Source organism: Eriocheir sinensis, unplaced genomic scaffold, assembly GCF_024679095.1.
Source record: "Eriocheir sinensis breed Jianghai 21 unplaced genomic scaffold, ASM2467909v1 Scaffold462, whole genome shotgun sequence".
NCBI lineage: Eukaryota > Metazoa > Arthropoda > Malacostraca > Decapoda > Varunidae > Eriocheir > Eriocheir sinensis.
The window spans coordinates 267,081-291,475 of record NW_026111790.1 but is presented as its reverse complement, the minus strand read 5'-3'; the positions used below and the strand labels follow the sequence as shown (position 1 = coordinate 291,475).

Sequence of the window (24,395 nt, the reverse complement as noted above, 5' to 3'; positions counted from 1 at the left end):
TAACTAAAAATGCATACTTCCTTGAGCACTCAGACCACCTGATGGTTTTACTGGATTAAATATGTTAAAAAATATTGAGTGTTACCTTGTGGTTCAATTTATTGGTGGCCAGCCTCAGTGAGCCATCCTGGTCCAGGGTGAAGGCACGACTCTCAACAGGCTGGTTGATCACCTCCCAGGTGAAGGGAGCCCCGCTGGGGTCAGCGTCGGCATCGGTGGCCATGAGGCGGATCACTGAGTAGCCCACAGCTCGGTTCTCCTAATAAAGAAGAACCACTTGAGACGCACCACTTAAATGTTCACTGGATATGGATATGAATGTGCATGTATATATGTAGTTGCATGTAGTTGAAAATGAAAGATGATTGGAAGATAACTAGAAATACAATTCTCTCAATAGATGCAGTGAACAGTGGATCAGCCTGGACAAAGAGGTTGTTCAATCTAAACTTTTAATCAAATTTAAAGCTAAATCTGACCTACTGAGACTCTCAAGAGATGGGACTCCACTAGTGTAGCTCACAACTAGGTAAACACACACACACACACACACACACACACACACACAGATGGCAGAAAGATGGGCTGGTGAGAGATGTTGTTGAAAAGAAGAGTGTAGTTGTCTTTGGGCTGAAGGAGAAGGTCCTGCCAATACGACATGAGAGAGAGAGGAATGAAAAGTAGGCAGCTGTTGAGCTGGTGAGGGAGGTGCAGCATGAAGGTCACAGTTTGGAAGACAAGGTAGAGGAAGTACTCCTGAGGATTGGCAAATATGTAAAAGGAGGACATCGACCTTGTGGCTGCAGAGGAAGTGCTTGCAGGAACCTGGAAACTCTAAAAGAGAGGATTACAAAGATGTATGGACCAGGAAGGACCTAAACAAAGAAGAAAGGGCAAAAGTCAACGAACTGTGGGAAGAAGCCAAGCAAAAAAACCAGAGCAGGACAGAGGCAGAGAAAAAGAGGTTTTGGTGGAGGGTCACAGATTTAAATGCTCCCAGGTCTTTTCCCAAGATGCATGACCTCTTGTTCCACGATGTCTTTTAAGATTGAGGACGTGGTACAGACGGGCAGCAGAGAGGGATGAAGTGAACCAAAGGTGGCATACACAAACATGAATGGGTTAACAATGGCACTGGCAAAAGTAAATGACTACTGGAGGGAGAACGAACTGGACATCATGGGAATAGTTGAAACAAAGTTGGGCGATGCTGTCGTGTCCCTAGACATTGGTGGAGGAAAGTACAATGTGTGGAGAAAAGACAGCCGGGAAATGCAGGGAGGGGGAGTGGTGATGTTGGTTAACCTGGTAATAGCGACGGGCCAAATTTGTGCCATGATATAAACCCCCAAAATAGATGATACATAATCTGATCACAAATGCTTTGATATATATTATGAAATGGTTTGTGTGAGGGTGATTTTCTCATTTTTCTCGCTTGGAGGGACCATTAAGAAACATGATCCCCGCTGCTACCGGGTTAAGAAGGACCTGGGAGTTGACAGTGTAAACTATGGCAAGGGATGTGCTGAAATGATGAAAGTTGGAGTACACCGGGAAGGAAGCAGAAACAGAGACTTTGGTGTGGTGTGTGTTCCACCAAAAACAAGATCTTGGGGTAATGAAAGATATGAGAGAATGATGAAAGACACAAGTGAGGGTATGGAGGAAATGATGAGTGGAAGTGACAACCTAACCATGATGGGGACTCCACCTGCAAAGAGGTGTGTTGGGAGGAGTGGACGTCAGAGGGCGGTGAGGGTCATGGGGAAATATGCTGCTGAGGATGGCAATAAACAACACTCTTACACAATGGATCAAGAACACAAGGTTTCAGGGGAGTGATGAACCCTCAAGGATTTACAAAGGAGTCTGAAATAGTAGATAGAGTGTCGTACAAAACACCTCTAGGACGAAGTGATCACATGGTACTTGAGTTTACGATGAATGAAAGAAGAGAAGTGAGGAGAGGAGACCACAAAACTGGGAGATACAATTACAGCAAGGTGAACTCTGCATAGTTGAGAAAGCACTTGAAGAAGCGGACTGGAGTAAGTTCTATGGAGCGGAAACAGTGGACATGAAGCGGCTGTCCTTACTGGAGACTTACAATGAGGGAGTAAGGCAATACTTGTCAAAAAGGGGAAGAGGGAAGTTAGAAATAAAATTTGGTTCAATAAAAGATGTGGAAGTGAAAGTGAAGCAAAGTGAGAAAGAGATGTAGCATGGAACAGGTGGAGAAAAGGGAAAGACAGAACCTTTGGCTGAAGTACAAACAAGTATGCATCTCACGTGTGGGGGGCTCCACTCACACAGCTCTCCTGGACAGAGTGGAGTCTGAGGGTCGTATTATAAGACACGTCATCGCTCAAAAACACATATTTGACAAGGCTTTCATAGGAGTTGTGGGCATTTCCAGGGGTAGTTTTATGACCCTGGTGGTAGTTTGACCCTTCCTCTGTACGGTGAACCTAAAGAAACACTCATTAGACCCCGACTGACCCCCTCTTTGACCTTTAGAAACAGCTGATGTGAGACCTGAAAGTGTCTTCTAATACCAACTTAAGGCTCTTCGTCTCATCAGCTCTCCTCCTCTTACTGACAGTCTTCTACCTCTTAAATTCCGCTGCCACGTTGCTTCTCTTTCTTTCTTCTATCGATATTTCCACGCTGACTGCTCTTCTGAACTTGCTAACTGCATGCCTTCCCCCCTCCCGCGGCCCCGCTGCACACGACTTTCTACTCATGCTCATCCCTATACTATCCAAACCCCTTATGCAAGAGTTAACCAGCATCTCCATTCTTTCATCCCCTTCACTGGTAAACTCTGGAACAGCCTTCCTTCGTCTGTATTTCCTCCTGCATATGACTTGAACTCTTTCAAGAAGAGTGTATCAAGACACCTCTCCACCCGAAATTGACCTCTCTTTTGACTACTCTTTACTTTTTAGTGTTGTGGGAGCGGCAAGTAGCGGGCTTTTTTTTGTACTCTTTTTGTTGCCCTTGAGCTGTATCCTTTGATGTAAAAAAAAGTGAAATGAATGAAGAGAGGAACAGAGAAACTACTTGAGAAATGTAGGCTACTAGAAAATTTTAAAGCACAGCTGAAATTATTTTATAGATATGTCAATAGCAAGCTGAATAACAACAAAGAAATAAATAAACTGAAGGTGGACGGTGAAAAGTACGAGGATGCTGCAGCAATGGTGGAAGTTATGATTTTTTATTCTTTATCTTATTTATTTATCTTTTTTTTTTACGTTTTCACCTATGGCACTGGTAGGCTTTCTTGGTGGGGCCTGATGGTCGGCCCCAGCCCATTGTGGCGCAGGCAAGTGTTTATAGTGGTGCCATCTCGCATTGGCTCATGCTGCCCCCCTGAGCTCACCTTTGATCCTAGAATCTAGAGTCTGGGTGAATGTTTTTTTTTCAGGCAGTGTTTACAAGGGAGAGTGACTTTAATGGACAAGAAGGAAGAGAAGAAAATATGGAGTACCTGGAAGGAAGACAAGTTTCAGTACAAGAGGTGGAAGGATTAATGGGAGGTCTGGACGTGAGGAAGGCACTAGGACCGGATGGTGTGTCAGGCTGGGTCTTAAGGGAGTGCAGTAAGGAATTAGCTGATAAAATCCAATGTGTCATAGTCAGCTCTCTAGCAGAAGGTAAGGGCCCAGCAGACTGGAAGTGAGCAGACATTATGCCAATTCACAAATGAGAATGCTGGGAAGACTCTGGGAAGTACAGGCCAGTCTCTTTGACAAGTGTGGTGGTGAAGATCTGTGAAAGGTTGATCAAAGATAAATGGATGAACTATCTGGTGAGACAACAGATTGACGGACAAACAGTATGGCTTTGGAGGAGGAAAATCTTGTACAATGAACTTGATGTGCTACGCAGCCACTACTACCCTCTCGCCTCACCTGCACGACCACGGTATAGTTGTCTTGCGTGAACTTGGGTGCATTGTCGTTGACGTCGCCCACCTGGATCACGACCTGAGCCATGGCAGTGTTGCTGGGTGTGCCCAAGTCCCTGGCACCCAGCGTCAACTGGTACTTTGTGACCTGAGGAGGTGATGAAAAAGAAGAGGAGGAGGAGGAGGAATAAGATGAAGAAATGAAAAGAAGAAGAGAGAAGGAAAGAGAAAAGGAAAGAAGAAAAGGAAAATAAAGAAGAGAAAATAAGGGAAGAAGAAAGGAAATAAAAAAACAAAGAAGAAGAGGAAGAAGAAGAAAAAAGAAGAATGATGAAGCAAGAGGAAAAAAATAATAATAATGACAAGAAGGGAAAGAAGAAGAAAAAGAAAAAAAGTTCAAAATCAATTAAATCAGCTTTGTATGATAATTTAGGAACTGTCTTGACATGCCTGATTTAAATTTCCAACAACACAAAGGATTTGATATCACAATTATTTCTTACTGGGAATATATGTAACCCAAGGCCAGTAAAAACGAAAGGCAAAAAGGAGCTGCCATTAAGCTGCTAAGGGCATAACATCAACAGTCTTGGAGGGTCACAAAAAGAAAATGGAAGAGGTATTTGGCCTAGGAAGGTATGAGGAGGGAGGTTAAAGGCCACTATCAACTATATTTGGGTCGCAGGGCAATGAGAACAGAAAGGAAAAAGGAGCTATAAGGGTATAACATCAAGCCTCGGAGAGTAACAAAAAAGAAGAGACAGAAGAGGTATTTAGCCTAAGAAGGCATGAGGAGGGAGGTTAACCCAGTAGCAGCGACGGGCCAAATTTGTGGCTTTACCGTGTAGCAGCGACGGGCCAAATTTGTGTCTTTACCGTGCTGGCGGTAAATTTGAAATTTCCGTGTAGCAATGGCGTATGAGATTGCGACAAAATTTGTGTACCGTTGTAGTGGCAGCGAATTTTTATTTTGTCTTACCGTGTAGCATGACAGGCCAAATTTGTGTCTTTACCGTAGCACTGTGTAACAGCAACAGACCAGAAATGTGTTCCACAGTGTGTAGCAGCGACAGGCCAAATTTGTGTCTTTACCGTGTAGCCAGACCCAGAATTGTGGTCTTACCATTAACCCCAACGACGGAATAAATTTGTCTTTACCGATAATAACAGAACGGAACCGTTGTGTCTTCCGTGTAAAGCAGCGAGGGTCAATTTGTGTCTTTACCGAGCAAATTATATCTTTACGATGTAGCAGCCAGGTTTTATTTAATATGTCTTACGTGTAGCAGCGACGGGCCAAATTTGTGCCATGATATAAACCCCCAAAAATAGATGATACATAAACTGATCACAAATGCTCTGATATATATTATGAAATGGTTTGTGTGAGTGATGATTTTTTCTCATTTTTCTCGCTTAGAGGGACCATTAAGAAACATGATCCCCACTGCTACCAGGTTAAAGGTCACTATCAACTGTAATTGGGTCACAGGGCAATGAGAACAGGAAGGACAAAAGGAGCTGTGAGTTGCTAAGGGCATAACATCAAGTCTTGGAGTAACAAAAAAGAAGAGATGGAAGAGACATTTAGCCAGGAGAGATAGGAGTAGAAAGGTGCAAAGCCACTATCAACTGAATCTGGGTCACAGGGCAATGGCAACAGAAAGGAGCTTAAGAGTTTTGAAAGGGTATAAAATCAACTGTCTTGGAAGGCAACAAAAAAAGAAGATGGAAGAGGTATTTAGCCAGGAGAGACATGAGTACAGCGCTGCAAAGCCACTATCAACTACATTCAGGTCGCAGGGCAATGAGAACAAAGATAAAAGGAGCTCAGAATTGCAAAAGGGCATAACATCAAGTGTTGGAGGGTAACAGAAAAGAAGATGGAAGAGACGTTTATCCAGGAGAGATACGAGTAGAGTGCTGCAAAGCCACTATCATCTGTATTTGGGTCGCAGGGCATGTTGAATTATACGGCCAACAGGACAGAAACTAGCAGACAGCAATATTATTTGGATAAGGAAAGTTATTACATCATGAGAATGCTATACCTAAAAATATGATCCTAGTTAGTACTTACCTTTTCCCTGTCCAGTTTCTTGATGACAGTGATGATGCCGGTGTCGTCATCAATAGTGAAGCAGTGGTCTTCGTTTCCCGCCTTGATGCTGTAGCAGACGAGGCTGTTCACGCCATGGTCCACGTCGCTGGCTGAGACCTGCGGTGAGGGAAAAAAAGTTGTCATTTGTAAAGTCACATTAGTGTAGTTGTGGGTCGCTTTTAGTTTGCTAACACCTTGACTGTGGATTTCCTACCAGAAGACATCACCAAGCTACAGGGATGGAACAAAAAGAGACTGCTACAATTCAGTGAAGAAAAATGTTAAGTCCTGCATCTTGGGAGGGGATATCCAGCACACCAATACCACATGGGAAACACTCCACCATCCACCACGGAGGCAGAGAAAGACCTGGGAGTATATGTGTAGTGCGGCGACTAGGTCTGATAAGGGAGCCTCCCATAACCCACTTGGCGAGTGGGGGCACCTCTTTGGCCGACTCGGTAGGGAGTGGCTCTCCCGTCACGCTGGTCGCGGGTTCAATCCCAGGCAGCCGGCGAATACCTTCTCCTGGTCTTGATTAATTTCTCGTGTGTTTCGATACATGCAGAGGTTGTGTTGGAGAATAGGAAAAAGGAAAATTATGCTCTCGGGGCATGACATATGTTACCAGGCTACCAGTGAAGGGATATCCAGCACACCAGTACCACATGGGAAATACTCCACTATCCACCACAGAGGCAGAGAAAGACCTGGGAGTATGTGTTACCAGGCTACCAGTGAAGGCCAAATTCGTACCAATCGCAGCAGATGGGTTAATGAGAGTGCAGAGGAAAATAGAACCTGCAGTAGTTTTAACATTAGCAATAACTTTATGAAAAGTTGTGGATATGAATGTACTTGAGAAAATGAGGAGAAAAAGGAAAAGGAGGTAGAGGAAGAGGAAGGAGGAGGAGAGGGAGAAAAAAGAAGAATATGAAAGGAGAAGCAAAAGAAGTAAAAGAAGAAAAAGAGGAAACAGAAAAAGAAAAAGAAAAAGAAGAAGAAGAAGAGGAAGATGAAGAAAATGAAGAAGAAAAGAAAAAGGAAAAAGAAGAAAGAAGGAAAAAGAAGAAGGAAGGAAAAAATAAACTATTCTGGAACTCCTAAGAGGCAGTGGTGAGTTGACAGTGTGACGGCGCCGCGTTCAGGAGGACGTGAGTTCAATCCCCGCCCGGTGCCACCAAGCTGAGATTTTTCAGCCGCCGCCGAGTGGCTTAAAACTACCCACATGCTGTCCAAAAGACCACCTATCAACCCGGACTTTAGATTCTAGGAGGGCAGCATGAGCCAATGCAAGATGGCGCCACTATAAACACTGGCCTGCGCCACAACGGGCTGGGCCATACCATCAGGCCCCTCCAAAAACAAGCCTACTGGCGCCACAGGCGAAGATGTAAAAAAAGAAATAGAAAAAAAAAAGTGTTGGTGACTAATGCCACCATCAAGTGAAGCGCTGCACCAGGTGTGTCATGTTCCTCAGTATCATCCGGCACACACAGAAAGGATGCTTTTGATTCCCACCTTCACTACTCTGCATAAGCTTAGTGACACCAGCAGCAAGTAAAGACATCTGGGTTCACTTATCTCCTCAAGCAGCATATGCATTCTTTCATCCTGCTCACTGGTACACTCTGCAACAGCCTTTCTTTCACTGTATTACCTCCTCCCAGACCTGTTTAGCAGTTAAGGATTTAGTGACTAGGGTAACTGAGGAGGATGTTGGGTACAGGGTGTGTGGTGGAGGGAAGAAAGGGAGTGCATGGAGGTCAGATGAGACGAAGGAGGCACTTGCTTACCTGCACCACGCTGGCGCCTTGCAGAGCGTCTTCCCTGACTGTGGCGGTGTAGGTGGGCAGCGTGAACACCGGGGAGTTGTCATTCACATCAGTGATTGTTAGGTTGACCAAGGCCGTGGCGGACAGAGGCGGCACACCCCCGTCTGTGGCCACTACTGTCGCCACCACCTGCTGTACGCGCTCAAAGTCCACCTCGGCGCCAATGCTTATCACACCTGTGGCAGTGGTGGGTCATGAGGGACTTGCAGGGAATTAGAACACACACACACACACACACACACACACACACACACACACACACACACACACACACACACACACACCAGCCAAAGAGACTAATTCAATTTTCAGCGGTGAAATCAAACTATCGTCTGACACCAGTATGAAGTCAGTCTGGGTGGGGCCCGAACCTCTTCACAGCGCTGCCGCATCATCCCAAATACATCACTCCCTCCCTCGTGTGTTATCTACATACTATTTGAAATTGTGTATCAAGTATTCAGTATACAGTAAATAAGATTTGATGCTATGGCCAGGGAACTCCCCGAACACCCTGCCCAAACTGACTTCATGGCTGAGTTGAACTATAACAACCTACTGATATATATATATATATATATATATATATATATATATATATATATATATATATATATATATATATATATATATATATATATATATATATATATATATATATATATATATATATATATATATATATATATATATATATATATATATATATATATATATATATATATTGCAGAATGATTTGGACTCTGAAAAAAAAAAAAAAAAAAAAAAAAAAAAAAAAAAAAAAAGGGTGTTGATCACAAGTGTACCAGTCTTCGGGTGGATGTGCAGGTACTCCTCCAGCGTGGTGTGCTGAAGGGAGTAAGAGATTTCTGCATTGATGCCGATGTCCCTTGAGGTGGCCATGACCCGCAGGACTTCTGTCCCCACGGCCGTGTTCTCTGCCACGGAAGTTTCGTGGAGTTTCCTCACAAACTCAGGAGCATTATCATTCACATCTGTGGGGGACGGAGCTCACAGCCTTGCTTTGAAGCATTCTCGTACAAGAAGAGATCATAATGCAGATATACGGGACAGAGGCTCAAAAATATATGGAGGATGGACTCATTATCTAAAATACAAATAAACTTGGCCTTCCAAATGATATCAGTGAGACTAAGTTTGAAGAATGAATTATTCCTTGAAATTTTTAAACATCAAAGCAACTATTTTTTTTCATGCAAGTAAACTCTGATTACTGTTGATTACTGTTGGCAGGACACTTTATTTTGTGAGGACTCAATGGTCAATCTAACGAGGGCATGTTGGAATGGTTCCTTTAAACATATCTTCTCAATCGTGACTTATGGATAGAGACTACCATTAGGAAAATCTGTCTGTCTGGTCAGGGCAGTTAAGGTAGTGCTCTGCTACTGGTAACATGTAACACAGTACAACCAGCCACAGGGTCGGGTAGTCAGCGGCTAAACCGGCAACCCCGCTGGTTTTGTTTTGGACCAGGGAGGAGGGTGTGCTGGACCCCCAGGTGGATTAAAATCAAGACCATTCTAAGGGCAGATGAACTCATGTTTATTAGAGTCAATGGCCATCCAGTTCCAGCTACGGGTGAAATAGCGGGTGGTAAACTTCATAGCCCCCTGCTCCTGCTGCCTTGTAGGGTTTGCCTGTTTCGTTCAGGCAAAGGCTTGGGCCACCATTTAAAATAAGTGGTTGGGTGTGCAAGGGCATGCACCCAGAAAATCTTGCGCCAAAAACTGAAAATGGCTTGATTTATGAGCCATAAACCGCCCAACCACTCATGAAGAGTGAAAACGGACTTTAAACGAAATGATGATGATGATGATGATTAGGAAAACCTGTTTGAGTAAATTGGGTAATATAAAACATGGATTTCAGCATAAATCTGATCCTCTGTTGGAATCCACTCTTGTCTTAAACTAGCAAGGCTCAGGACATGAGAACCAATGTAGACGCATGCTCCATTAGCTCGGTAGCAGCGACGGGCCAAGCTTATGGTTTACCGCGTACCAGCGACGGGCCAAATTTTTGCCTTGATATAAACCCCAAAAATAGAGGATGCATAAACTGATCACAAATGGGTTGATATATATAATATAATGATTTGCATGAGTGATGATTTTTTCTCTTTATTTTGCTTAGAGCGGCCTATAAGAAACATGATCCCCGCAGCTACAGGGTTAGAGACAAAAAAAAAAAAAAATATCCTAAACTTTTTGGTATTTTTTGATAGATTTGTTCTGTTTTTGGGTACTAGTTTGTGCATGACAGATTTTTGTAATAAGTGTGTCTCTAATGGCCCATGCTCCTCCACTGGTACCTACTTATGCCCCACAAGACACTTTGGGAGGGCAGTGCAGGGCAGCGGCATGTCACAAACCTGAGACTGTGACGATGAGCTGCGTGGTGGATGACAGCGGTGGGCTTCCCTGGTCCACGGCGCGCACTGTCAGGCTGTAGGAGTCCCTTGTCTCACGGTCCAGGGGCCGGGCCAGGCTGACCACACCCTCCATCTCGTCAATGGTGAAGTGGCCCTCCGCTGAGTCCACAAAGTTGTACAGCAGCCGTTGATTGATGCCTGGGGGTACAGAGGAGACGTTCTTCTTATTATTATTATTACCTCCGCCAACGAAGTTGGGAGGAGGTTATGCTTTCAGTCCGGTCGGTATGTTTATTTGTTTGTTTGTTTGTGAGCAGTCTCCTGTACACAATTTTGTGGATATCTCAACCAATTTTTCAGGGAAGTTTCGTGTCCATCCAGAATAGAAACCATTAAATTTTTTGTCAAAGGTCATGGTCAAGGTTACAGTCTCCTGTGCACAATTTTGTGGATATTTCAACCAATTTTTCAGGGAAGCTTCGTGTCCATCCAGAATAGAACCCATTAATTTCTTTATGTCAAAGGTCAAGGTCAAGGTCGCACAAAACGTCAGATTTACATATTTTTGGCCATAACTTCAGTTCTCCTCATCACAGACTTCAGACTTGGTTCATATTTTAGCGCATGGAAAGACGCACCTTGAACGGCCTTGATCTTGACCTTTGACCTTGACCTCAAAAAGTTTGCTCAAGGTCAGTTTCCAAAAGAAAAAAAAATATCAAATTTCAAAACAAATGCTTCCATATGATGCACCTTGCATGGCCTTGACCTTGACCTTTGACCTCAAAAAGTTTGCCTAGGTCAGAGTTTAAAAAAAAAAAAGAATTTCATCAAATTTCGAAACAAATGCTTCCATATGATGCATAAGGTCACAGTTGATGCCCATACCAATTTTCAAGATGATCTTTGGCGGAGGTGTGCACTCTCCGAGTGCTATGAGTCTAATTATTATGATCATTATTATTCTCATTATCATTATCACACATTACTGATCATGGGCCTCACAGAACAGCATAAAATCCCTAATACCCGTGTCTTTTGTGAGGGGCATGAACAGCAAGGAAAAAGGGAGTGAGATTTGTGCCCCTGAGCTGCCTCCCTAGATGTTAAAAAAAAAAAAAAAATCACCCAGACCTAATCCCCTGCCACAACAAAGCCTTTACCGAGGTCAGGGTCCGTGGCAGACATCTTGAGGACGACGGTGTTGATGGGCGCGTCCTCCAGCAGGGTGGCGGCGTGGGTGGCCAGGGAGAAGGACGGGGGGTTGTCGTTGGTGTCCGTCACCAGGACCTCCACCACCACCTCACACTGCCAGGCCTTGTGCTCCCAGTCCTCCACCACAACCTGGACAGTCACACCCAGAGTTTTGGACTCATCATAGGCACCATTACCCTAACCTGGCTACAACTAGTATTAATATTGTTATTACTATTATTACTGAGCCATGAAAGGCCAGTGTGTGTTTGTGTGTGTATTTACCTATTTGTAGTGTACAGGGCCTGAACCCAAGCTCGGATAGTCCTGTCTCCCAATCTATATTTGTCCAACGTCTCCTTCATTTTTTGGACACTGCCCGCTTCAACAATGTCTTTGTTTAGTCCCTTTCATATATATATTCACACTTCAGTATGGAAAACTGTACTTCTTTATGTCTTTCAAACAAGTCTCCTTTCTCAATTTCTTGCTATGTGTGTGTGTGTGTGTGTGTGTGTGTGTGTGTGTGTGTGTGTGTGTGTGTGTGTGTGTGTGTGTGTATTTACCTAGTTGTATTTACCTAGTTGTAGTTTTACAGGGCCTGGGCATTATGCTCGTGTGGTCCCGTCTCCGTGTCTGCATTTATCCAACCTATCTTTAAAGCTTTGCACACTCCTCGCTGATACTGTATCCTCGCTCAGACTGTTCCAAACCTCTACATTTCTTTGCGGGAAGCTATACTTCTTTGTGTCTCTCAAGCATCTCCCCTTTCTCAATTTTTTACTGTGTCCTCTTGTATTTCTGCTTATGTTTCCTTCTGTTAGTAGCAGTTCTTCATTGTCTACTTCATCTATTTTGTTTAATAATTTATAAATTTGGATTAGGTCTCCCCTTTCTCTTCTTTGTTCCAGTGTTGTTAAGTTCATTTCCTTTAATCTTTCCTCGTATATTAATCCCTCCAACTCTGGGACCATTTTTGATGCCATCCTCTGTATTCTTTCTAGTTTCTTTATATGCTTCTTCTTATGGGGGGACCACACTACCTCTGCATATTCTAATTTTGGTCTAATCATGGTAGTGATTAGCCTTCTCATCATGTCCTTGTCCATGTAGCTAAATGCTACTCCAATATTTCTCACCAAGTTATATGTGTCTCTAAAGATCCGATTTATATGACTCTCTGGTTGATTATCATCCCTCATCACTACTCCCAGATCTCTCTCTTCATGCACTTTTTTTAATGTTTCACCATTTCCCATTTTGTATATCCAGATTGGTCTTGTTTCACTTTTACCCATTTCCATAACATGACATTTTTTCACATTAAATTCCATCTCCCAATCCATACTCCATTTCCAAATTTTGTATAGGTCTTCTTGCAATATTTCACAATCTTCTTTGTTTCTTATATGTTTTTGTAGTTTAGTGTCATCAGCAAACAGGTTTATGTAGCTATTAACTCCTTCAGCCATGTCATTTACATATACCAGGAAGATTATCGGTGCTAATACTGAACCCTGTGGTACTCCACTTTCTACATTTCTCCATTCTGATTTTATGTCCTTGACCACAGTTCTCATCTCCTTCCCATTAGGTAGCTTGCCATCCATTTTTTCATATTTCCTTTCAATCCTCCTTTATTTTCCAGTTTCCATAATAGTCTTGTATGTGGAACTTTGTCAAAGGCCTTTTTCAAATCTAGATAAATACAATCAACCCATCCATCCCTTTCCTGTGTTCTGTCTGTCACTCTTGAGTAAAAACTGAGTAAGTTTGTAACACATGATCGGCCCTTTTGAAATCCATATTGTTTGCTGGTAATTAACTTATGCTCTTCTAGAAATTTAGTCCACTGCTTCTTTATTATTTTCTCACATATTTTGCACAAAACACTTGTCAGGGATATGGGTCTGTAGTTTGAAGGTTCATCTTTCCTTCCACTTTTATATATGGGGACCACTTCAGCCCTTCTCCACTCATTGGGCACCGTACCTGTTGCTACTGAACATCTAATGATGTCGTATATTGGAACAATTAATTCATCTCTACATTTTTTTAAAATATACCCAGAAACTCCATCCGGTCCTACTGCTTTTCCCTCTTCTAGTTCTCCCAGTAATTTATGGATCTCTTCTTTGTTTACCATAATCTCTTCCATATGAACTTCTATTTTATTCTCTTGTGGCGCAATAAAGATTGTTTCTTTGGTAAAGACTTGCTGGAATTTTCTATTTAATAACTCTGCCATACCTTTAGGGTCATTGACTTCCACATTCCCGTCTCTCAGTCTTTCTATTGTTTCTTTCGGTTTAGTCTTCCCATTTATAAATCTGTAAAACAACTTGGGCTGTTCTTTGCATTTTTCCACAATATCCTTCTCATATCCTTTTCTTCTTCTTTCCTTATTTTCACATATTCATTTCTCGCCATTCTGAAGTCTTCTTTGTTTCTTTGATTCTTCCTTCTTTTTAGTCTTTTCCATGCTTTGTCCCTTTTTTCTTTTGCGTTTGCACATTTGGCATTAAACCAGTCCTTCCTACCCTTAACTTTGGGTCTGTATACGGGTACATATTTTTTGACACCAGTGTTATAGGCTTCCATAAAGATATCATACTTTTCTTGTACTTTATTTTTTCTCAGTAACTCATCCCATTCCACTTTCTCGTAAAACTTCCGAAGGTTTTCCATGTCTGTCTTAATATAGTTTAGCCTGTTTGATTTGTAGGATTCGTCCTCTTTAGTAACCTCCACTTCTGTATCAATCTCTATGGTTACATGATCACTCTTGCCCAGTGGACATCCATACCTTAGTTCATCCTTGATGTATATTCCTTTTGTTAGTACTAGGTCCAGTCTTGCCGGTTCATCGTCACTTCTATATCTTGTATGTTCATTCACTCTTTGTATCATAAGATTCTCCATCATCAATCTTAGGAATCTATCTCCCCATGCGTTATCTCCACTATTACTCTCGAATGTCTCCCAGTCAATCTCTTTACAATTGAAGTCACCAACTAGCATAACTTTTTTGTCTTCCTTTAGCATTTTGCTTAAACTCCGTATAGTGTCATTGATCATAGTGTCGTGCTCTTCCTTACACCACGAGTTTGTTCTGGGTGGTACATATGCGGTTATAATTGTCAACCTTTCCTTGTTTTTGGTTTCCACATTTACTTTCGCAATTTCAGCTTTACCTTCACCGTATTCTACCACTTTCACTGTTAACTCCTTTTTTGTCATTATCATCACTCCACCTCCCCCTTTGCCCATTCTATCTTTCCTCCATATATCATAGTTTTTATTTATCTCTAATTTAATAGCTTCGTTCAGTTTGGTTTCCGTTAAGCATACGATAATTGGTTCTTTCTCCTTTATGAAATCTTGCAGTTCCAATTTACTAGTTATTAATCCATCTACGTTTGTATACATCACTCTTAAACATTTACTCTTATCTATCTTTTCTAACTTTCGTTCTTCTTTATCCTCTCTCTTGTGTACCACTTTCTGACTCGGTCCCCTACTATTCTCCAAAAAAATATCTCCTTTTCTTCCACAGATCTTTCATTATTCTTCTCCTTTGCCTCTGCTAGTAGTTCGTTCCATTTCCTTCTTTCTTCTTCATTTCTATTTTTCTTTATGTATATATCCTTACAATCTTCTGTTTCCTTTAATTTAGTTGTTCTGTACAAAATATCCTCAGCCGCCTTCTGTGATCTTAACTTTATTTTTATTGGCCTGGTCTTTCCTTCTGTGTAAGGACCCATCCTGTGGATTTCCTCCACCTCTTCCTCAATACTTTGTTGCTCGTCATCATTTAAATTTTTTAGTAGGTCCTTAATTGATTTCAATTCCTCTTTATCTCTTTTGGGCTTATATGTGAACGTCTTTTCCTTCAAGCCAAATACTATCACACTCTTCTTCTTGTCTGCAACTTCCCTGACTAGTTCTTCATTTTTCTTTATTACCTTAACCACTTCCTTTTCTACATCTTCCTTATCTTCTTTCATTTGTTGCTCGATTACCTCTCTAAGATTCACGTTTGCTTTCTCACTCTCCACTTTCCAGGTCTTCATTTCACCCAATACCTCCTCCCTGACTCTTTTCTCCTCCTGGGTGACTAATTTCTTTAAACTTTAAACTGTGTGTGTGTGTGTGTGTGTGTGTGTGTGTGTGTGTGTGTGTGTATTTACCTATTTGTAGTCTACCAGGCCCGAGCTAAGCTCTAACAGTCCCGTCTCCATATCTACATTTATCCAACCTTCCCTTCAATTGTTGGACACTGTTCGCCTCCACCACTTCTCCCCGCAAACTGTTCCAGGTGTTAACACTTCTATGTGGAAAACTATAATTGTTTTAAGTCACTCAAACAGGTTCCTTTATTAAGTTTCTCCCTATGTCCTCTCTGCCCATGCATTCTCGCAGTTAAGAAGATATCATCTCTATCCACCTCATCAAACTTATTTACCAACCTATAGCCTACAGCACGATCAGATCTCTCTCTCTTCTTTGTTCCAGTGTCGTCAAGTCCATCTCCTTCAATCTGTCTTCATACGTCATGTTTGAGAGTTCTGAGACCATTTAAGTTGCAACTCTCTGTATCCTTTCCAGCTTTCTGATAGCCCTTTTTTTTTTTTTCTTTTTTTTTTTTTTTTTGTGTGTGTGTGTGTGTGTGAATACTTACAGTGAGGTGATAGTGGTCCCGTGCCTCTCTGTCCAGCTGGGTGGCTGTAGCCACGTGGCCATTCAGCTGGTCAATACTGAAGTGGTGGGCGCTGTCCCCGGTGAGAATGTAGCGGCTCCAGGCAGCAGTGCCTTCATCGGCATCCCAGGACACAACAGAGGCCACCTGGGTGCCTGGGGTGGCATCCTCAGAGATCTCCTGGCAGTAGATTGGCTCCTTGCACACCGGACCGTTGTCTGTCGTGAAGCACACCAGTGTGAGTCACAGAAGTGCTAGACACTCTGCTTACTTAATTCATGACCTATTACCATACATTATCCATTATCATTTCAGGCAAGGCTATACTGTCACCAACCGTTGATGTCAATGACTGTCACAGTAACAGTCGTGTTGGCCGTAAACTTCCCGTCGGTGACGGTGACGGTGAGGGTGTACTCGGCCTGCCTCTCCCGGTCCAGCTCACCGGCCACGTACACCTGGAATATGGACCACAGCACCGTGACTCTCTCATTAAAGAACAGTTTCGTTGTTGGCAGGTCACCATTGTTGTTGTGTCTCACCATCCCTCCCACCCACCTCCCCTGAGGCGTGCACCAGGAATTGGCCGTCAGGGTCGCCGCCGGTGATGAAGAAGTCAAGTTCGGCCACAGACTCGTCGGCGTCCGTCACGCTGAGCTCCACCACCGCCGTGCCCGTGGCGGTGTCCTCAGGCACTGGCGTCAAACAAAATTAATTTGGCAATGTAGATATATAAAACCTTCACAGCCAATGACATATTACAGAGAAAATCAATTTCCTGTCAATCATTTATCTATAAAACCCTTGTAGTGCCTCACCAGCAGTGACGTAAGTGTCTTTGGTGAGCACTGGAGGGTTGTCGTTGTAGTCCTTGACCAGTACAGTGACTCTTGTGCTGGTGGACAGAGGCTTGGGGCCCCCGTCAGTGGCAGTGACGGTGAAGGAGTACTGGGCCATGGTCTCGCGGTCCAGCGGGGCCGCCAGGGTCAGCGTCCCGGTGTGTGGATCAATGCGGAAAGTTGACTTCACTACAGCGCTTTCATCGGGGCCGAGGCTGTACTGGATCTGAGGAGGGAAGAGCAGAGAGCAGAGCAGACATTTAATAATTTATTCTGGAGAATGTTTTCATGGACTGAAAATAACATGGAGACACAGGCAACATTTACCTGGCCATGGTTTCCTTCATCGTCATCAGCGGCCGTGAGGATGGTGACGGTGGCGCCCACCTCGCTGTTCTCGGCCACCAGGGCTGTGTAGCCGGACTCAGAGAAGCGTGGAGGGCAGTCATTCACGTCCATCACCTGTTGGTCATGCCAGAGCAAGACCCAATCAGTTCAAGACCAATATATTAAAACGTCTTTCATTGACCCTAATTTCAGCCCATAATCCAAACCCTAATCAACAATACAGACAAGAGACCAAAACTTGCTGCTTCCTGCCATAAACTCACCACCACAGAGATGGTCATGTAGTCCACCGTGGGCGGCGTGGTCAGTGTACGGTTGGTGACGCTGATGCGATGTGTGCGTCGCCGCTCATGGTCCAGGGCCCTGTGCACCACCACCAGGCCAGTGGAGGTCACGGTGAAGGGCCCTGAACTCTCCCCAGACTCCCTCTCCTCACTGGCTGCCTTCATGCCCTCGTCCACCATGATCAGGTACTGCACTGACTGTGGCCCCGCCATCCACAGGGACGTGATCACATTGCCTGCCAACACAAGGCAAGACTTTGAGCATACAGAAGGTGGCTAGCTGGGGCCAGAATGTTATGAGGTGCAGATTGTGATGTGTGTGCTAGTATGTGTTATCTGAGGAAATGAGTGTATGATTTCCCAGTACTGTAATGTGTCTGTGTGTGTATTTACCTATTTGTATTTACTTATTTGTAGTATACATGGCCAGAGCTCAATCTCAGTCAGTCCTGTCTCCCACTCTATATTTGTCCAGAATTTCCTTCATTTTACGGACACTGCTTGCTTCAACAACGTCTTTGCTAAGTCCATTCCATGTATTCACACTCCTGTATGGAAAACTGAACTTCTTTAGGTCTTTCAAACAAGTCCTCTTTCTCAGTTTCTTACTGTGTCCTCTTAGTTGCCTCCTCCCTTCAGTCTCGATTAAATCATTTCTATCCAACACTTCCATTCCACTTTGACCCGGAAATTTAATGCCTACGGAGAGCCAAAGTTGCAGTGAAACTCGAAAAATATTTTTTGTAAATTTTTGTAGTTTTTTCATTCTGGAATGAATCTCATTGAATAAAAGTTGTAAAGAATCATCCGTAAAATTCAACTGTGAAATCAGATTATTATTTGGACAGACCGTTTAGCTGGAATTCCGCCAAAAAAGGACGGCTGAGGGAACAGAATTGCTCTACAGACGCCATGATGTGTAGGCAGGAACTGTAGACTATTTTTTGCACGGAATGGTGGTGGGGGACATCGCAAGAACAAAAGAGGTGCCAGTTAGTCACTCAGCATCAACAGAGACCTATAGTTACACGCGCCCTTCAAATTTTGGAAAGCTTCTCACTCTCCAGCGCTGGCGTCATGCTCGTTGCCCATGTCTGATAGAACTATATGATGCCAGCGGCATCATCGTCATTAAGGGGTTAATCAACATCTATTTCTACTTGAAAGTAGGTATACAGTCCCTGAAAGTCAAGATCAAGACCAAGATGGCCCATCGAACGTAGCATCCCCGTGTGATTAGTTCCTTCAGTAGCACAATGAAAGTTACCGCCTGCACACTGTGCAGTGAGTGAATTTACCAACCAACCCTTTTGTTTACCATTTCAAAGTCACAGCTGCTCGGGGTAAGAGCACTGTAATTCTTCAACAAACAGTGGAACACTTTGAACACAGAGAAGGGCACAAAGCAACATACGGTATCATAGTCATAATTGTAAGTAAGGTGGCCAAATGTGATACTGCATACACATTAAGTTCAGGGAAATTTTTTTTTTTTTTTCAAATATATCTTGCCAAATTATAGGTGTCTTATACGTCAGTGCGTCTTATATGGCGGGAAATACGGTATATATGTTTCTCCAAATATCTTATTTATGTGCTTCTCAAATGTTAGTGTATCTTGTATTATAATTCCTAAGTCTTTTTCTTCCTTCACTGTATCGATGATTGTCCCTCCCATCCTACACACTCCACTTGCTCTATTTTTACTCTTGCCCATTTTCATTGTGTGACAATTCTTTTCATTGAACTTCATTTCCCATTTTTTACTCCATTCATGTACCTCATTGGAATCTTCCTGTAGTTTATTACAATCATCATCTTCATCTCTTATTTTTCTAAGCAGTTTGGCGTCATCTGCAAACATACCCTTGTAACTCTTTACTTTTTCTGGCATATCATCTATAAATATTAAAAACATAATATTCGCTAACACTGACCCTTGTGGAACGTCACTTGTGACCGTTCTCCATTCTGATATCTCACCTTTCAACACGGTTCTCATTTCTTTGTTTGTCAGGTAATTTTTCATCCATAGTCATTTTTCTCCCAATCCTCCTCTATTTTCTAATTTCCACATTAGTCTCTTATCAAATGCCTGTGTGTGTGTGTGTGTGTGTGTGTGTGTGTGTGTGTGTGTGTGTGTGTGTGTGTGTGTGTGCCAAGTGATCTGCATATTGTTTCCTTCCTTGTATTTTCTTAAATAATATGCATTTTACCAGTGACTTTTTAATTTTATCTTATTTTTTATGTGTGTGTGTGTGTGTGTGTGTGTGTGTGTCATATTACTGATAGCTGTGGGTGCTCACCGATGGGGGCGTCCTCCCTGATGAAGAACTGTGCATACTTCCTGGCGCAGTGCGGGGGGTTCTCATGAGGGGGCAGCAGGAAGATGGTGACGGGCACGTCGGAGTGGTGCTGGGGGGAGCCGCTGTCCTCGCCACGGATGAAAAACTGGTACACCTCATTTTCTGTAACATTTGGGAGTTCACTGATACTTATGGAACTAATGGAACAGTCTCTCTATATACGATAATCACTTGTGCATCCAAACTCACACTTTTTAGAGTAAAGAAAACAGCTCAACAAAAAAGTCAAGAAAAGATACAAAAATTTGGGAGTTCACTGCTACTCATGGAACTAATGGAACAGTCTCTCTATATACGATAATCACTTGTGCATCCAAACTCACACTTTTTAGAGTAAAGGAAACAGCTCAAAAAAAAAAAAATAAATAAATAAATAAATAAATAAAAAAAAAGGGGGAGGGGGGGAGGGGGAGATAGAAAAATATGGCAAAAAGATACAAAAAATTGAAAGTTTACTGCTACTTGTGGAAATTTTTTTTTTAAATTACAAAAAAAAAAAAAAAAAAAAAAAAAAAAAAAAGCCCACTACTTACTTGTGCATCCAAGCTCACTTTTCTTTACAGTAAAGAAGACAGCTCAAGATATAAAAATGGAAGATATGAAAATGCTCGCTGGCATAACTATCCTAACCCAGACACGCTCCGGACCGGCATCAGTAAAAAATATAAAAAAAAGCATGCGTAATTTTGGAGAGGTAGATGTAGTACTTGTGCACGAAGATGACACAGCCTGGCAGAGCATTAGCAGACAGAAGGAAGTGTAAGGCGCATCAGATCAGTATTATACACTTCTGACTCTCACATCAGGTATTTCCAAAGGCTGAGAAAGATTAACCCGGGAAGCAGCGGGGATCATGTTTCTTATTGGTCCCTCTTAGCGAGAAAATTGAGAAAAAATCATCTCTCACACAAACCATTTCATAATATATATCAACGCATTTGTGATCAGTTTATGTATCATCTATTTTGGGGGGGTTTATATCATGGCACAAATTTGGCCCATCGCTGCTACACGATAAAGCCAGAAATTTGGCCCGTCGCTGCTACCAGGGTAACCCCTTGACTGCAGATTTCCTACCAGAAGACATCACCAAGCTACAGGAATGGAACAAAAAGTGGCTGCTACAATTCAATGAAGAAAAATGTAAAGTCATGCACCTTGGGAGGGGATATCCAGCATACCAATACCACATGGGAAACAAACACTCTACTACCCACAGGGAGTATATGCTACCAGGCTACCAGTGAAAGCCAAATCCGTGCCAATTGCAGCGGACGGGTTAATCAGGTTCTAATGAGTAGCTTTGTAGGTCCACATTATAAAAGCTTCGTCATTCTACCACTAGTATCCATGGAAACACCTAGGAATCCTACGAAAGCCTTGTCAAGTATGTGAGCTTGGGCATTGAAATGTATAAAAATACAGTCCTTAGGTTGTTGGAGGAAATGTTTTGAGGCAGCAGGAAATACTAAATGTTACAAAGGAAACTGATAACACAGAGGAAATGGAGATAGAAAATGAACAAGTTAGAGAAATAATAAGACTCAGAAGACTGACATACAAACTGTTACAAAGAAAAATTATGACTGAGAAAGTAGAAATGGAAAATGAACATGTTAGGGAAATATTAAGACTCAGGTTTGACTCTGGTGACTCAACTCCGACTCTTCACCCATAACCGTGAGTAAGTGGATGAATTACCTCGGCTGTGGGTGGTCTGTGCCACAGTGACCTCGCCGGTGGTGGGGTTGACCAAGAAGAGCTCCAGTGCCTCAGAACTGTTGGCTTCATACATGCGGTACCTCACTTCACTGTTTGCCCCTTCATCTGCGTCACTGGCCTCGACCTGTGATGGTGAGCATGGGGAAAGTATAACAAACGAGATCCATAGCTAGGTAAAGGTAATCTGGAACCACTGCATGTATTCTCAAACTATTCTTCACTGTTAACTCCTTCACCTGTGTCACTGGCCTCTCTAACTGTGATGGTGGGCAGGGAGAAAGTATAACAACTGAAATCTGTAGTTAGGTAAGGGTAATCTGGAACCACTGCATGTATTCTCAAACTATTCTTCACTATTAACTCCTTCACCTCCATCACTGGCCTCTCTAACTAAAGAAGTGAGCAGGGAGAAAGTATAACAAACGAGATCTATAGCTAGGTAAGGGTAATCTGGAACCACTGCATGTATTCTCAAACTATTCTTCACTGTTAACTCCTTCATCTGCGTCACTGGCCTCTCTAACTGTGATGGTGGGCAGGGAGAAAGTATAACAACTGAAATCTGTAGTTAGGTAAGGGTAACATATGGAGCCACTGCCCGTATTCTCAGAGCATTTTCCACTGTTTACTTCTTCACCTGCGTCACTGGCCCCAAACTGTGATGGCAAGCATGAAGAAAGTATAACAAACAAGATCTATAGCTAGGTAAGGGTAGTCTGGAACCACTGCATGTATTCTCAAACTATTCTTCACTATTAACTCCTTCATCTGCATCACTGGCCTCTCTAACTGTGATGGAGAGGTCTAGGAACGATCGCCAGATGCTGAGTCGGCACAGTGTGAGTAGGGCCTAAAAGTCACTCAGTTGTCATGGTCCAGAGTTGGCACAGTGTGAACGGGGCCTAAAAGTCACTCAGTTGTCATGGTCCAGAGTCGGCACAGTGTGAGCGGGGCCTAAAAGTCACTCAGTTGTCATGGTCCAGAGTCGGCACAGTGTGAACGGGGCCTAAAAGTCACTCGGTTGTCATGGTCCAGAGTTGGCACAGTGTGAACGGGGCCTAACTCCTCCCTGCCCAGTGTTCCCCACCTTGAGAATGGTTGTCCTGGGAGCCACGTCAGTGTTGATGTTCGCCTGATACTCTGGCAACATGAAGACTGGTGGGTTGTCGTTCTTGTCACGGACCGTCACACGCACCGCCGTGAAGCTGGCCCGGCCCCCCTCGTCCATCACAGACACCTTGAGGCTGTGCATGGGCAGGGACTCCCGATCCAGAGGTGTCTCAGTGTATAGGTTGCCTGAGAAGGGGTGAAGTTTGTATGGTATAAATTGCAAAGATGAGGAAGCAGCTGAAGGGCATAGAAGAAAAGTGTAGCAAAAAAGCCCGCTAAATGCTGCTCCTAAAAAAAAAAAAAGATAAAAGTAACGAGTGGCGAAAAGAGAGGCCAATCTCGGGTTACATAGAGTCTCGTTAATAAGGACGCATATGTGATTTTTCCGAGTCAAGACATATGGTAATTGTTTGGTAATCGTCGGCATTTTGTTAGGTTAGGGTAAGTTTAGAGTATCTTTCATTCAAAGCCTCACAACAGTATGCTCTAGTGATGTGGTTCCTTGAGGTTTAAAATGTAGGTAAATATACAAGCTATTGTAATGCTGTCTCAGGGAAAACTTCAATAAAATATGACTGGAAGAGCAGCATATTTTCCATTTTTTTTTTTTTTATCTCCTTAACCTTTTATTGCTACCATTACTGTTACTACTATGACTACAACTTCTTTTACTACTCCTACTAATACTATCAACAACAACATTCATACATCAAACCTTCAAATGAAATCTCTTACTGCAGGAACCTAAAATTCAAAAGTATAGTACGAGCAAATTCAAAGGGCCGTATTACTAAACATTTTGTCTCCTAAGTTCACATATTTGACAAGGCTTTCGTCGGAGTTTTGCACATTTCCAGGGGTAGTTTTATGACCCCGGTGTTAGTTTGACCCTTCTTCTGTACCGTGAACCTAAAGAAACACTCATTAGAACCTGATTGATCCCCTCTTTGACCTTTAGGAAATAGTTGATGTGAGAAATGAAATTGTCTAAGAATACCAATGTCTCTCTCTACCTTCTTTGTCCACGGTGAAGGCTCCCTCTGAAGTCTGGTGCAGGATGGTGTACTGCAGCTTGCCCAGGTCCCAGGCATCAAGGTCCGTGGCCACCAGGTTGATGACTAGCTGGCAAGGAGATGAATTTTCCTCCACGTAAGCTTCATATAGAGTGCGATTAAACCTGAGGAATATAAACAGACACTGAGTTTGTATGATGTATGATAGCTAGTGCAATGTAGTGTGTTCCAATGGTTGATGAGAAGGTTGAGAAGAGTTTTCCACCATGTAAGCTTTGTAGAGAGTGCAATTAAACCTGAGGAGGATAAAAATACAGTGAGGTTGTATGGCACTGTTTGGTAAGATATATGATAGGCATTGCGATGTTGTAATATGTTACAAGGATAGTGCTCATTTCCTGCTATAATGCCTAGGTAAGGTCTGGGTGTTTGTGGCTGACTGGGCTGCTTGAGGGCTTTGCTGGTGTTGCTTATTATACTACATGCTGTCCACCTATCAGTGCCTTACAAGATGAGATGGGAGAGAACAATATGAAAACTTGAATATAGCTGACTGTCTTGGGCCTCCTTAAA

General features: G+C 42.9%; 1 protein-coding gene across 1 annotated transcript in view; it reads right to left on the bottom strand.

Moving 5' to 3' along the window:
* LOC126992436 (fat-like cadherin-related tumor suppressor homolog) overlaps positions 1-23,944 on the bottom strand; it is a 40,475-nt gene extending 16,531 nt beyond the window's left edge. Inside the window, exons 1-17 of the mRNA XM_050851188.1 lie at positions 23,823-23,944; positions 22,787-22,995; positions 21,679-21,823; positions 19,918-20,079; positions 17,591-17,847; positions 17,307-17,441; positions 16,959-17,205; positions 16,699-16,835; positions 16,478-16,598; positions 16,123-16,358; positions 11,411-11,591; positions 10,248-10,445; positions 8,659-8,847; positions 7,814-8,028; positions 5,997-6,134; positions 3,921-4,064; positions 86-259 (exon numbers count right to left, since the gene is read on the bottom strand). Of these exons, the coding sequence (XP_050707145.1) occupies positions 86-259; positions 3,921-4,064; positions 5,997-6,134; positions 7,814-8,028; positions 8,659-8,847; positions 10,248-10,445; positions 11,411-11,591; positions 16,123-16,358; positions 16,478-16,598; positions 16,699-16,835; positions 16,959-17,205; positions 17,307-17,441; positions 17,591-17,847; positions 19,918-20,079; positions 21,679-21,823; positions 22,787-22,951 (2,844 nt within the window). The 5' untranslated portion in view covers positions 22,952-22,995; positions 23,823-23,944. The remainder of the gene's footprint in view (positions 1-85; positions 260-3,920; positions 4,065-5,996; positions 6,135-7,813; positions 8,029-8,658; positions 8,848-10,247; positions 10,446-11,410; positions 11,592-16,122; positions 16,359-16,477; positions 16,599-16,698; positions 16,836-16,958; positions 17,206-17,306; positions 17,442-17,590; positions 17,848-19,917; positions 20,080-21,678; positions 21,824-22,786; positions 22,996-23,822) is intronic.
* Between the last annotated feature and the right edge of the window lie 451 nt (positions 23,945-24,395).